At 36.2% G+C, this 16,271-nt stretch overlaps 1 protein-coding gene across 1 annotated transcript; it reads left to right on the top strand.

The window, feature by feature from the left end:
• The first annotated feature begins 8,252 nt into the window (after window positions 1-8,252).
• Window positions 8,253-11,382, top strand: LOC306854821 (uncharacterized protein). Its single transcript, XM_079393052.1, has 3 exons — window positions 8,253-9,134; window positions 9,270-9,380; window positions 9,487-11,382. The coding sequence occupies exons 1-3, from the start codon at window positions 8,276-8,278 to the stop codon at window positions 10,257-10,259; spliced, it is 1,743 nt and encodes a 580-aa protein (XP_079249178.1). The 5' UTR covers window positions 8,253-8,275; the 3' UTR covers window positions 10,260-11,382.
• The last annotated feature ends 4,889 nt before the right edge of the window (window positions 11,383-16,271 follow it).

Raw genomic sequence — 16,271 nt, 5'->3', positions numbered from 1 at the left:
CTCATCATTAAAATCCAGGTTTGTTGGGTAAATGGGAGAAATTCACGGGTATATTGATAGGGAACCCATATATGTTGCCCAGTAATAAACTGAGAAATTGATAAATCAATTAATCAGTAACAAAATGGTAAAAAGAAAAACAGAAAGAACAACCACAACAACAATAGCTAATAAATCACATTATATTAAAACACGAACAAATAGACATTTTAAATTTAGTCATTTAGCAGATGCTTTTATGACTTACAAATGAGGACAACAGAAGTGATTAAAATCAACAAATAGCCTATGTAATAGCTGTGACAAGTCTCAGTTAGTCTAAAACTGTATACAAGGGATTTTTATATAATAACTAGAAAGAAAACAAGTAGATAGAATAGAAAAAAGGGAATGCTAGTGTTAGAGGGTCTTTTATTACATAAAGAAAAATGAGTTAGAATAGAAATAGAATAGAGAGTGCAAGTGTTGCTTTTTTATTTATTTTTTAATATATATATATATAAAGAAAACAAATATACAAAATATAATTATGTAAAGTACATGATTGCTGAATATTTATTATTATTGAGTTGGTGATAGGCCTATTTCGTAAACTTAGTGGTTAGTCACTTTATCATGCTACAGAGGAAAAACGTGAATGTAATTTGAAATTCGTCCAAAAATACAACCAGCTGCATACTTATAATCAAAAAAGAAAAGAAAAGAAAAGAAAAAAAAAGTCAGCTTATAATTAGCGGACATGGCAACACTGCACGGGTGCGCGCACTCGCCATGTATGACATTTTATAAACATTTTCACAGGAACAAAAAGAACAGACCTACTACGCTGTACATTGATATGCTGTTGGTAAACTTATACATTAATATGTTGAAACTCATTATAAAAGGCTGTTTGGTACTTTTAAAAGAGGTAAATTAGATGCGATTTGCCCATGTGTTTATTTTCAATATTCTCTGTGAAACAACTGCTTGTGATTTCAATGTAAAATACTTTATTTTTAATTAGAGTATGTTATTAAAGAAATATAGGCTATAGAAAATAACATATTTTATGTATTTTAATTACGTTGTGTATCATTATGTACGTAACAGAGCGAGAAAAAGTCATTCTGTATGTAATTTCAGCGTGCTTGTGCCTTTAAGCGGAGCTTTATTCGCTCCAGTCCGCCTTAAAGCGCTAAGCATGTGTCTGTGAGGGCCTCCCCCTGATCGCCCTGCAAAAGGCTGCCTGACTGAGCTCTTAAGGTGGACCGGGTGAGATATGCTGTATATCGCTTAATCATATGACTGTTACGAGTTCAGAAAGAGTTAATTCCCACAGTCTCTCTCTTAACCCCAGAATGACCCTGTTCTATAATTTGGATAAACATATAGCTCTTCACAAGCCGTTTAATAATTTGCATACTAGGAGTCAAATTATCTCAGCAAATCACATTTGTAAATATCAGAAAATCAGTATTTGAAAGAGTAAGTAAGCCTAAATATGTAATTTCCTGTGCTCGTTATTGCAAATAGCAGTACATTTCACTATTAATAACACAATCAATATAATAAACATTTTAAATGACGATTCAATGTTAAACTCAAACACATTCCAAAGCACTTTTTTGTAGAAATTAAACAGATAATTGAAATTTATTTTTGAAAGCATCACTCCAACATTTAAAATAGAGCTGACCAAATACACTGACTTAAAAAGACCTCAAGCTAATTACTTAACCAAGTTTTTTAATATGATTTTTATGCGTACAATTTGCACTCTTTGAAGATCTATAACACAATAATATACTCAGAATTACTTTTACTTCAGTATATAGCCTAGTATATAGCCTATTTTTTCAATGCAGTATTAAGTCAAATACTGTACATGACTTGTTTTGTACTTAACTATTTTTACTTTAAAATATACAACCCGAATTGTTGGGACATGTTGGGACGTTTTTTAAATTTGAATAAAATGAAAACTTAAAGACTTTCAAATCACATGAGCCAATATTTTAGTCACAATAGAACATAGATAACATAACAAATGTTTAAATGGAGAATATGTACACGTTTATCCATTACATGAGCTCATTTCAAATTTGATGCCTGCTACAGGTCTCAAAAAAGTTGGCACGGGGGCAACAAGGGGCTGGAAAAGCAAGAAATTTTGAAAAGATTCAGCTGGGAGAACATCTAGCAACTAATTAAGTTAACTGACATCAGGTCTGTAACATGATTAGCTATGAAAGGGATGTCTTAGAGAGGCAGAGTCTCTCAGAAGTAAAGATGGGCAGAGGGTCTCCAATCTGTGAAAGAGTGCGTAAAAAGATTGTGGAATACTTTAAAAACAACATTCCTCAACGTCAAATTGCAAAGGCTTTGCAAATCTCATCATCTACAGTGCATAACATCATCAAAAGATTCAGAGAAACTGGAGAAAACTCTGTGTGTAAGGGACAAGGCCGAAGACCTTTGTTGGATGCCTGTGGTCTTCGGGCCCTCAGATGACACTGCATCACTCATCAGCATGATTTTGTCATTGACATTACTAAATGGGCCCAGGAATACTTCCAGAAACCACTGTCGGTAAACACAATCTTCCATGCCATCTGCAGATGCCAACTAAAGCTTTATCATGCAAAAAGAAAGCCATATGTGAACATGGTCCAGAAGCGCCGTCGTGTCCTGTGGGCCAAGGCTCATTTAAAATGGACTGTTGGAAACATGGAAAAGTGTTCTATGGTCAGACGAGTCCAAATTTGACATTCTTGTTGGAAATCAAAGACGCCGTGTCCTCTGGGCTAAAGAGGAGGATGACATTCCAGCGTGTTTTCAGCATTCAGTTCAAAAGCCAGCATCTCTGATGGTATGGGGGTGCATAAGTGCATACGGTATGGGCAGCTTGCATGTTTTGGAAGGCACTATGAATGCTGAAAGGTATATAAAGGTTTTAGAGCAACATATGCTATTTCAGCAACAATGTCTATTTCAGGGAAGGCCTTGTGTATTTCAGCAGGACAATGCAAAACCACATACTGTAGCTATTACAACAGCATAGCTTCGTAGTAGAAGAGTCCGGGTGCTGAATTGGCCCGCCTGCAGTCCAGATCTTTCACCTATAGAGAACATTTGGCGCATCATTAAACAAAACATACGTCAAAAATGACCACAAACTCTTCAGCAGCTGGAAACCTATATCAGGCAAGAATGGGACCAAATTTCAACACCAAAACTCCAGAAACTCGATGCCCAGACATCTTCAAACTGTTTTGAAAAGAAGAGGAGATGCTACACCATGGTAAACGTGCCCCCATCCCAACTATTTTGAGACCTGTAGCAGGCATCAAATTTGAAATGAGCTCATTTTGTGCCAATGTTTTTTTTTTATTTCTCAGTTATGTTCTCTATGTTCCATTGTGAATAAAATATTGGCTCATATGATTTGAAAAGTCTTTTAGTTTTCATTTTATTACAATTTAAAAAACTTCCCAACATTTCCGGAATTCGGGTTGTAATAACAATTATTTTTTAAATGTCTGAAAGAGGTCAAATCTAATGTCTCTGTGGTTTTTGTGTGTGGGTGCATTTGACATACATTCAAATAAGATCTGGTTAAATCCATCATGTTGCCTCTGCTGTGAGTAACCATGTTAAGCCCCACATGGCAGGTTTGTATCAAGAACCAAGCAAGCGGTAGATATTATTCTAACATGGTTTTGAAAAAGACAGAATTACTATATTGAATTAGAAAAACAAAAGATGGGAGAAAATAATTTTCTCACATTACGTCAACTGCAATGGGATTTTTCATCTTCAATTAGCTTTCAGTGTGCGGAACAGACTTGTTTACAGAACTAATGGTCTTACTGAAATCCTTTATATTGACGAGATTACCTTTAAACATCTGTGATACCAGAAAGGAACAGATGCACAAAATTGAAATTGTAAAGTATCTATATTTTCTGAAGACAACAAATTTTGTGACACTGACTTGACATATTTCATTTTACACTAATGTTTCAAAGCTCCTAGGGTTTGTTAAGTTTTGTTGTTTGGATTGGGGATCAGAACTCTGCTCAGCGATGTAAGTCCAGCAGGACATCAACCAGATGGCAGAAAGATTACAGTGAAACGTCAGGTGGGCTGCACTCTAAGCATCACCACAAAGAAACAGCAGTTTTAAGAAGACAGCATTCAATGAAGACTGCACCAGCAGTACATCAAAAATTATTTGAGAAATACTCAAAGGAACTGTGATATTCATTTTACAGCTGACCTCAGGAACTTCAGGTAAGTGTTCAAAGGGTTGACTGAGGAGTATTTGAGTTTCTGTTTCAAATCTAACAAATCTTTGTAGTCACTTAGGTCTATAGACAGCAAGGTAGTTCACCCACAGTAAGGTGGAGAGGTAGACATTTACACAAACATTTAAACAAATACATTTAATATGAAAACTGTAGAAATAAATAAATGTGACTGGTTAAAGTGCTTAGAATGATCCAATCTTTGATAATGACACCTTTTATTTTTATAGACTATGTGCAAACACATACAAAACAAATTACATATATATATACATAGTCAAGTCAATATTATTTGTATAGCGCATTTAACAATGCAAATTGTGTCAAAGCAGCTTTAAATCGGCTTGATATAAAGCTGGGTGGCTTTATATCAGCTTTACAGTTTTTAGACGGGGAAATAGTTTGTTGAAATAGTGTCATTCTCCTCTGGCCAGACAAAATCAGCAGTTTAAATCTAGCCTAAAGCAGAATCAGATGTGCAAAGGACTCATCTGGCTCCTGTGGTCTTGTCCCGATGGCCGTCTTGGAGACAGGGTCTTCACTGGGGATCAGTCTCTGGGGCTCATCTAGGTGTCCTGGCTGTAGAGGTCATCTCTAGGTGCTGATCCACCATCTGATCTGGATACAGTCTGGTTCTGGGTGGCTACGGTGACCTCGGAATAAGAAAGAAAAAAAAACCAGACTAATATTAGCGTAGATGCCATTCTTCTAACAATGTAACAAGTACATCAGGGCCCGTATTCATGAAGAATTTTAGTGCTAAGAGTTGCTCCTAGTAACAAAATTCTAAGAAAATTCTTAGAAATGTGGATGTTTCCTCTTAAAATTAAAGAAAAGATCCGAGTAAAGAAAAAAGTAATTCAGAAAGCATCTTAACCCTTGAAAGAGGTCTTAAGGTCCAAAATTGTTAGGAGTATGGACGAGGACTTTTAAGAAGCTTAAGAGTAACAGTGGAGAAAATGGACGAAACATGAAGAGGGAGAAGAAATGTGTTGCACACATGCATGACAGTGAGTTAATAAGACGCTACACATTAGATCGTGCAGGGATCATGTTTGTGACTGATCTTATTAGAGACATGCTAATAACTCAGACACCGCGCTGAAATGCCATAGCGCCAGAAACTACATTAACATATTTGGCAACTGGAAAAATGCAACTATGCAGCAGTAATGATTTGGGTCTGTTGCAGCACTTATTAGGCTTATATGTCTCTGTTCATTTCCTATAAAACACGGTAAGTATCATGACAGCATGGTAAATAAAAAATAAAGAATATATATATATACATATATAATGTTTGTGTGAGAGAAAGAGAGAAGGAGCGAGAGGAAAAATTACGCCTGTAATTTCAATGTGAAGCCTTATAATAAATCCTACTCTTAAAAGCGCTCTTTTATTTCCTTCTTGACAACCAACCAATCAGTCTTCAAAATACTGTGTGATTCCTAGCAACAGGGTCAGCTCCGCCTCCTCACTAAGATAAAAGTTTTTGTCTTTTCCTTGCTCAGTTGCTCTCAGATTGGTCCTGAATCCTCTGGTCCTCTTCATTTTCGTCCATTTTCTCCGCTGTTAAAGAAACTCTTAAGCCCCTTAAAAGTCCTCGTCCATACTCCTAACAAGTTTGACCTTAAGACCTCTTTTAAGGGTTAAGATGCTTTCTGAATTACTTTTTTCTTTACCAGGATTTTTTCTTTAATAATAAGAGTAAACGCCCACATTTCTAAGAATTTTCTTAGAATTTTGTCACTAGGAGCTACTTTTTGCATTAAAATTCTTCATGAATACGGGCCCAGGTGTTTTGGGAAGTGTTCCAGGTTCAGGTTGACCCTTGTGAAAAAGAAGTGCACTTAAGTATACTTTTATAAAGTGTACTTATTGCAGTAATAATATACTTTAAAAAACCACACATACGTGCAAATTAAATGTTATTTTCGATGCTTAAATACATTGTATTTGTAATTAACTTCAAATGTATCACATTTTAAAGTGATATTCAATGCAATAAGTTGAACTTTTGAGTGATTTTGTTTAAACCACTTAAGTGTTACCTTTTAAGTATATCTTTATATGTACTTCCATAATTGTTTCTAGTGTCTTTAAAATATTCTTAAAGTGTACTAATAATGTACTGACAAGCAATTCATGTTAACTAAAATATACTTTAATGTCAGTTAACAATATTCTTAAGCGTGAATAAAATGTAATATTTTCGACCACCTAAATGCATGTTATTTGTAATTGATTGCAAATATATTAAATTTTAAAACTACATTAAATGCAATTAGTTGAACTTTTGAGTGATATTTTTGAACCACTTAAGTGGGACTTTAGTATGCTTTATATGTAGGCTACTTTGAAATATGGTAAGTGTGTACTTTTCAAGAAGCAATTAATGTGAAATAAAATATACTTAAATGTCATTTCAATGTACTTCATTGTTATATATCTCTGGCAATGAAGTTGAAAATTAGTATAGGCTATTTAAAAATAAAAAATAAAAAATACACAATCAACACAAACATAAAATGAAAACCCACTACATTTATTGACAAAACAATCTCTAAAACAAATACACAAAAATGCTTTTTGTTTATGCACAAGAAAACCCCAACACTATACACAGCTGCAACACTTTAACTCACTTATTAAAAAGAGTCTGGAGAACAATGCAAAATCACTTACATACAAAAGTATCTAATGTCGCCATCATAGAAAACATCATTCTGTATGATATATAAGCCTGTTTCCTCATTGGGGACCTAAAAATGTCCACAAGTCCAAATTTACTGCTATTACTATCCTTGTGGAGTCTCCATAACGTATAGTATTACTAACACACAAAATTATCATTCGTACAACAAATGAGACCTTATTGTAAAACATTACCAAACTGTGTTAATGGTACCCTCAGTTTCACAGACAAGGCTTAAGACCAGCCCCACACTAAAATGTAAGTCTGAGCTGTTTCAACTGAAAGAAACTTGCACTGACTGATCTTTAAAAATATCAGTGCCTTTGTTTTGTCTCAAGACCAGTAATGTTTTTTCTAAGGCATGTTAATGAAAATGATTTAAATGTCCTAATTGAACTATGGCCTAATCTTGGTTTAGGCTAAGCCCTGTTTGTGAAACCAGGCCATAAATTCTCAAACCTATACTAGCACCAACATTAAACCAGACTGAAAGGTTTCTTCTAAAAATCTTACTCCAGCATTAGTGAATGCAAGTTTGACTAAATAAATAAAGTAATTCATTTAAAATATATATATATATTTTTTTTTTTTTTTTTTTTTTAAAAAGAGCTTCTCTCGCACAGCCTCATGAAGAATGTTCCTGTATTTACCACAACTGACAGAGCAAAGTTGCTGTCCTCTTCCTTGGGTTTGTTACCTGTAAAATACAATAAAATGCACAATTATTTTATGTACTTCGGTTGTGCTATAAGAAATTTCATAGGTATAAGATCATTTTGATAGCAGCCTTCACACCAAAACATATTTAATCTATGTAAAATATTTAAATTACTGGTTCATCACCTCTTCGTATAGCAAGTTGCAAGATGTTAACTACAAAATGCTAGAATGCAAAAAGTTGTTACATTAGTAAAGTTGTAAACACCAATCAAACATTATTGTACAATTCAGTTATTTATATGCACTGTCAACCAGGTCAATGTATGAAAACTGACAGATTGTAATCTTTGTATAAATACCTGCAGAAGCTGTAAGAAGCACCTGGTGAAAATGTAACAAAAAGAAAAAAGTGATAGTGCAGATCATAGTTACTTTAGTCCCTGCTTTGGGACCTAAAATTTTTACCTTTTAATCTTTGCAATACTTACCATTATTTTCATATTCTGTATAAATATGCTGTACATTTTTCCATTTTTTTTTATTATTTGGGAAATGTTATTTACTTTCACAAGTATAGCTATTAAAAATCTTCTGATTTTACTTGACAGCCTTTGGAAATTAACAGGACAAAATGGTTTGGCTCCTCACTCTAATATTAGGACTGCCTCTTCTCCAGCAACCTGCCACTTCCCTTGGCTCCAACTCAACACAACCCATAAACCACAACAACTTGATCATCCAGGCAATTGGTGACTTTCCAAAAAATCTACCCACATCCCATAACACAAGCAGGATTGAGGAAAGTGATGGCAACAGATTCACCAAAGACTTGCTTTTACCCCTTCTGCCTAACTTGAGCATAAATGAGGGATCTGAGGAAGGAAGTGGACTTCAGCAGAGCCTTGAGGTTATGCTGCCCTCTACTGGTCTACTGGAGATGGACATGTTAATTCCAGACAGAACAGAGAAACAAGATTTTGACATACAAGAGTTAGGCGCTTACCCAGCTCCTCCAACTCCACTTAAACTAACCCAGCATATTGATGAAGATGATCAAGATATAATTTTAGAAAATAATAACAGTGCCTCTGATCAAGCTACTTCCACAGTGGCTGTTCAGTTGACTACACACATCCACACCCGCATAAATAACAATGAGAGATTGAACAAAGACCAACCTTTGTTGACAACCATCAAACCAATTACAGAGACAAACAGTACAAGAAAGTCTCCAGCAGTCAATATGTATTTAGTGACATTTAGTACAGATATAGAGGTGAACAACAAAGAAGACATGGAGGCTTCTCAAGTTACAGAGTATGTTACATCCACACAGAATTTAAGATCAACCCCAAAGCCTGAAATGTTGGGAAACAATGGCACCCTTGTGACACAGTCTGGCTCCATCCAAGGGTTCCTTGATCTCACAGTGGGAGAGGAACGTTATGGCACCAACCATCCGCCTGCAGCCACACCTACATTACAGACTGGTAAGTATTTATCTGAAAGGTTTATTCTGTTAAACAGTGGTGATATTTTTGAATAACCACTGCAATGTCAGTTCTGAAAAAGAAAAAACAGAGCATGAAAGTCAGGAATTCATGGATTGTTCTTATGAATTTCAGGAAAGGAAAGACGTGAAGAGACTACATCTGATTTACCCGTGGGGTCATCATTCACAACTACATCTGTTTTACAGGCAACAAATAGAGCCACATATTACTCAATAAACAAAGGTAATCATGAATGTTGACATTTTATTAGATCAACATGTAGACAACTTTTACACTCTATTAGTAGAAAGAAAACAACAAACTTATATATTCTCCACTTCCATTATAGATGACGAAAAGCCAAAATGGTTTGGAAGTTTATTTGGACTATTAACAGAGCACAACCTGTCTGATGTCATAGGTACATGCATACTAGGCCCATGTGTGGTCTCCACTGGTGGCAATGTGACCCGGCTACAGTGGGAGGACTTAAAACGGACACTAACCTTTGCTTGGGAGCTCCATGTGTATGGCTCAGCTGTATTGTTTCTGTTGGTGATCGTAGCGGCAACTTTTGGAGTGATCGGTGGGGCTAATAGGCTCCATCCGTTTTGCGAGGCCTTCATCATTGCTAACATCCTCCTTCTGCTAGCAGGTCTGCTTCGATTTGTACAGCTCATAATTGACCCATATGGTTCCAGAAACATTCTACCTCGCCCTGCACTCACAGCTTTGCATAACTTACCTGTTCCCTTATTGCTCTGGGCCCAAGCCACATTGGCACTTCTTGGTCTGAGAGAAGAAACATCGCCTCAGCGGCTTTTGGTGACTGGGGGGCTGGCAGCACTGCACTGTACCTCCCTCATGTTGGCTGACCTGCTATCCAAAACCTTATCACCAGCACTGCCATTAATGCTACAGACACTTACTATTTGTTTTGGGTTACCGCTTTGTTTAGGAATCTTTTTCCAGTCTCTAAAGCAACTCTACATCTCCCACAGGACCCCACTACCAAGGTGGAGTGTCCCGAAGCGCTTAGAAAACAGTTTCAGGCGTGTGCTGTTGCTGTGTGCCCTCCTTGGAGTGCTCTCTTGTGCACTGCAAATCTATAGTTTTCTTTAGCTGAATGGGTTACTTGGTGACTGGCGCAGATTTGGGTGGGGCTGGTGGCTCGGGCAGCTCTCTGCACGACTGCTTGAGCTGGCGTGGAGTTTCTCTCTTTTACTACTAGGATCTTGGGTGTTCTGGAGACCACAAGGAAGTAAGCAGACAGCTAAGAGAGCAGGGAAGAGGAAACCGGTGTCACGCTGGAACAGGCTGTTGGACAGGTTACCAATGGGGCCTTGGAGGAGACCGGATAGGAACTGGGCTGAACTGTTGCGGAATAACTGGAAAGATCACAAGCGGTGTCGTGCAAATGTCAGTCGTTCAGTCATCCGAAACCAAGCAACTCCAGCGACCTCAATAAAGACTGTGCATGACAACGCTGGAGGTCTTAGTGAAGGCATCCTATACAGCAGCAGTTATGACCATCACGCCTCTCCTCTGTGGACTAGTGGTGTGCAATGGCAAGAACACGAGTGCTTTCTCTCACTTATTGAGTTTGACCTTAGCCCCCCTTCACCCGTCAACCTCCATCACAGCATTGACAAGGCCCTCCATCACGCCCATATGCTCGGTGTTAGTACCCTTTTCTCCCCTTCAGCACCCTCCTGGACCCAAAATGAGGGATCAGGTGGTCTGCTCTGTGATAATGTTCTATCACCCTCTTCCCCAAATAACAAAGCCTATAGGTGGGCTTTAGATAATGGCTTGAGTCCTAACTCCCCTCAGCATCTTGGCACTGCAGTACAACAGACTCAAGTGTCTGTGATTCAGCCCCTGGATTCCTTAACTCCAGAGACTGTTAGAAAAGTGTGGGAGAGAGATATGGCCATCCCAAGAGTCACTGTGGATGATGAACACACCAGCATAGCAAGTGAAGATGACGTCACTAGTTTTTGAACTACTAAGAAGTTTAGCACTTTGGCACTTTCCACTTGCAAAATTTAAGTGATTTAGATAATCTTACTTTGCAAGTAATTTGACTCTTATTCTTATTGACTGGAGTGTAAGGAATAAATTAAAGAGGAGTAATTAGTCATTTTTAAAAGCTCTCCCTTCATGTATAAATCGGTTTAATACATGTTCAATGAAATCTCTGAATCCTGTTTATACAAACTGCATAATAATAAAGTAATTATTGTAACCTACTGACTCATATTAATCAAGACACTTAATGTTCTGTAAATTGGCTGAATTTCAAATAGCACACATGCATACTGCTCTGCAGTAATATACTAGTGTGCTATTTGAAATTCAGCTCCTGGCTGCGTTCCACTCCACTATAGACACGCACTCGGGAACTTCCATAAGCACTTCCCCTCGGGGGAATCCCTGCTGCCATTTTGAAGTGCATTCCACTTCGTGAAGTGGGCGAGGGAAGTATATATGGACAGACCCTCGACCCCTTGATTTTGACCAATGGAGCGAGACTGCTTCATATGCACACTTCAGGCTGCTCCACAGACCACAATGCAACACGATAATGACATCATCGCAGATCACATTTAATGTATCCCCTCCCCAAACAACTCTATAATATATAAAATTATTTTTTTTAAAACATGCATAACAGCCCAAGCATACCTACAGAATGCTGCACCAAACAAATTCATAAGGGGAAAAATGTAAACAATAAACCAACTCCAGCCGATTGTAAGTGATCAAGGGCTTAGAACAGGGATCCTCAAATCTGGTCCACTCCACACTTGTAGGTATTAACAGAAGTAGTAAATAAATTGTGATAATAAACAAATTTGACTGACTTTGACAAATTTGACAAGTCACCTGAAGAATCACAAAAAAAATTAATTATTAGCATCTAATAAAACATTTATTTTACATTTATTTGACAAGTCACCTTAAGAATCACAAAACAAATTAATTAGAAATTAAAGTGCAAATCAACAAAAAGCACAAAAAACTGTTATATTTTCAGAATTACAGAACAGTTTCAAAACTGAACATGCCTGTATTTCTTTGCAGCAAAGTCATCATTGAGTCTGTCTTCGCTGCAGCCTGTAGCACGATGACGTACCAGATCAGATATGTAGCCAATATGTAGTGGATGTTTGACGCCCATGCACAGTATTGGATTTTAATGCTTGTGCAAAGTGGGGCTGACATTAAAGCTAGTATTAAATGTAAATTAATTACGAGATATATAGCCTAGGTGTGTTTCATAGGCGGAGTTTCACATTTTTGCCTGGGGGGGGCACCTACCAGTAGACCATGAGCTCAGATTTTTTTTTTTTTACACACCATATATACCATTTTGTTTTGTTTTTACACACGGTATATACCCTTTTTTTTTTTTTTACACACGGTATATACCCTTTTTTTTTTTTACACACCGTATATACCTTTTTTTTATTTACACACCCATATACCTTTTTTTTTTTACACACCGTATACTTTTTTTTTTACTACACACCGTATATACCTTTTTTTTTACTACACACCGTATATACCTTTTTTTTTACTACACACCGTATATACCTTTTTTTTTACTACACACCGTATATACCTTTTTTTTTACTACACACCGTATATACCTTTTTTTTTACTACACACCGTATATACCTTTTTTTTTACTACACACCGTATATACCTTTTTTTTTACTACACACCGTATATACCTTTTTTTTTACTACACACCGTATATACCTTTTTTTTTTACACACTGTATATACCATATTTTTTTTACACACCGTATACCTTTTTTTTTTACACACTGTATATACCTTTTTTTTTTACACACCGTATACCATTTTTTTTACACACCGTATATACCTTTTTTTTTTTTTTTACACACCGTATACCATTTTTTTTACACACCGTATATACCTTTTTTTTTTTTTACACACCGTATATACCTTTTTTTTTTTACACAGTGTATACCTTTTTTTTTTACACACCGTATATACCATATTTTCTACATTTTCAATTATTTATAGCCTATGTTCTTCTTCATTTAAAATACATGTACAACAACGACTGGTTGGCTATACAAAGAGTGGAATAAAAACTTATATCTTACCTAATGTAGAAGAATCCGCCTCTTTTTCGATTTGCGTAGATGTCCACGATCTTCTCTCCTGATAAATTTGCAGTCAAATCGTTTTCTATGTGCAGTATGGAAAGATCAGAAAATCTGTCCTGAGACATCGCAGATTGGAGCCAGTTTCTGATTCTTCTGAACTGAGAAACTTCTTTCTGATGCAGCAGAGCTAATGGGCAGTGTGAGAGCGAGCTGAAGGAGTCGGTAAAAGTTTGGATACTGATCCTTCCGCACTTCATTTGTAAGTTTTTCAAGGGTGATCGGCGAAGGGATCTCACATTTAAGAAGGTCCATTTCAGCTGTCACAAGCGGAGGGTGGATCTTAAAGCTTACATACGTGCGTAGTAAAGGACGTAAAGGACCGATGTCGTTTTTGTCACAGCTGAACACGTTGACGCATCCAGATGCAGCAGCGGGTTGAGCGGGTGTCTCTGCCGACCCGGTGGCGGTACCTGTACTGCAGGTTCCAGGGATGGAGGTGTTCACGGCCTCGATTGCTGTATCAGTATCAGCGGCAGTAGAATAAATATTAGAAGTGTCAAAGTTAGAGACCTCCACGCTTTTTATTGTGGGTTTATTAAAAAAACGAGAATCTCCATTTAGTTCATTTAGCCTATCTTTGCAGAAAGCGGGAAGAGAATGCCATAGCCTACTTTGAGATTGGCCAGTTGTGAGAGTATACGTTTTTTTTTTTTTTTTTTGCATTACAAATAATTTAGCCTTAACATATTCATTAAAATAAAATAAACCAAATAAAATGAGACAATCTGAAAATATTTTAGTATTCATATCTGACAAAATCGATTGGCTCTGAAGTTAACTGTTATTTCAGTGTTACTGTTATTTCCCCCCGGCCCCCCCAAACTCCGCCTATATCCATAGGCTTATACTATACTGTGATTTTAAACCAGTAGCCTAGTGCAGGCTATTCAAGCTTTAAGCAAGGATAGCATAGTTTTGAATGGAGTTTATTTTTTATTAGTTTGATTCGTTTTGGAAATACAAATCTACTAATTACAATTTTGTTTGTTCTTTATGAAAAAATGGGTTCTATTGTCTTTATTTGTCCATAATAGTCTTATAGTTCTGTCAATAATTCGTTCATGAATCAAATATTATTTTTCGTTCTCACTCTCTGTGCTATAGGCCTACGTGACAGAGTATAAAAGTTATAGACCTACTAAAATATGCTTACATCTTTTTTTATACCGTATAAAAAGAAAAAGAATCCTGTCAGGGGTTCCGTGTCCCGTTATCCCTGGTTATACCGAGTTTTTACAATCAATCCTATGTCCTACAAATAAATACACACATGGTCGGGGACAAGATATATTAACACAAAGATGACCATTTCTATTTTTGTGTGTTTTTCATATGCAAGTGAAATCCCTGGAGATAGATAGACCTAATGGCTAAAGACATACCATCCATTGCGTTATGAGAGCTCTATATGGAGACTTTTGAGTGTTTTGTATCAGACGATGTGTGAAAAGCAACTAATAAAACATTTATTTTACCTGAGGCGTTAGTAGCGAGGTAAAGTCTTAAAATAAATTGAATGTTTTTATTATTATTAGCCTATTGAAAATGTTTGTAACCGCTATATTAGAATATAAAATCTAAATAAACAAAATGGATCTGCATTAATTTAATATCCCCAATTAAATTTAAGTAACCATGACGGATATAGCCTAATCAAAAAGACATTCAGGCTAACTCTGTCAGAGTGATGTATATCTTTATAATTAGCCATTTACAGTGCAATGTCTGCATATGAAGGGTTTATTTGCAAAAACGGATAACTCCGTTTTTAACATTTTCTCAGAAATCCTGTTTCTTCATTGTGCATTCCAATTAATCTCAAACTGCAGTTGGTTATTTTGACTAAGAGAAAAAAAAAAAAAAAAAAAGCTAATTAAAACAAAAACATTTAAAAAAAAAAAAAAGGATTTTGAAAATAAGAAACAAAATTATCCGTTTCTGCAAATAAACTCCTCATATCATGTCACAGTGCTTATCCTTATAATAACGGGTACAGCACTGATACAATTTATTGAATTTACGATTTTTTTTAAGGTAAGTGGTTGCAATTAATTTATTTTAGCTACACTTAAATAAACAGCTTGACTAACTTTGAACATTTTCAAATAAGTTGTTTGCAACCACTTAACTTAAATTTGATTTTTCAAATACACACAGCAGTAAGTTTAACGTTTTAAGCTTATCTTTAATGTCACCAAATGTAATGCATGTTCAGTAAGTTTTTTTTGTGGGTAAGGCAAGGCAATTACAAGTACAAAGTACAAGGGTTTAAAACAAGTGCTTGCTTAACATTGCACATTCACAAAAAAAAAAAAAAAAAAAAAAAAAAAAAAAAGGAAATTCACAGGTGGAAAGAGGCCACATTGTGAATCATTAAAACGGTGCTAAACCCCCCCCCCCAGGCAGACCTGCTTTCTCACTCCCCACTTGAAACTGGACTCAAACTTAAAAATCAGAAGTGCTGCCTTAACATTGCACAATTAATAAAAATGTGGAAACAGGCAACAGTACAGTTGTGAATAGTGAATAAAGCAATAGTGCTAAAACTGCACAAAGCGTTCACCTCATGTAACAAATTGCAATTTGTAAGGGAATTTTAAAAAGTTTGAACTACTGATATACAGGCCTTAACCGGAAAATAGTGCAATGTAGGCTGTGACATCTGGACTAATATTTCATGCAGAGCCTACACATACATGCTGCAAAATTACAGCACTAAACCGTTTTTCAGTCCTTGAATTTTGGGTGAGAGCTTTTCAGAATCCATCTGCATAAGGAATTTCTGAACAAATTCATAATAGTATTTTAGTTCTTTTGGGTATGCCAAACTAAGCAAATGGATTATACCCAGCATCAATGCACAGGCTTGTGCCACAGATTTGATCTGCTCAAGAATCACTGCTCCATCAACAACGATTCCAATATAGTCG

This window comes from Barbus barbus, assembly GCF_936440315.1.
Source record: "Barbus barbus genome assembly, chromosome: 35".
Lineage (NCBI taxonomy): Eukaryota > Metazoa > Chordata > Actinopteri > Cypriniformes > Cyprinidae > Barbus > Barbus barbus.
This window is presented reverse-complemented; position numbering and strand designations above follow the sequence as displayed.

Bases quoted from the DNA above. Each gene is read 5' to 3' on its own strand.
- LOC306854821 (XM_079393052.1), top strand. From the start codon at position 8,276: ATGGTTTGGCTCCTCACTCTAATATTAGGACTGCCTCTTCTCCAGCAA. The intron at 9,135-9,269 runs GTAAGTATTTAT...TATGAATTTCAG, and splicing joins CACACCTACATTACAGACTG to GAAAGGAAAGACGTGAAGAG. The intron at 9,381-9,486 runs GTAATCATGAAT...CTTCCATTATAG, and splicing joins ATATTACTCAATAAACAAAG to ATGACGAAAAGCCAAAATGG.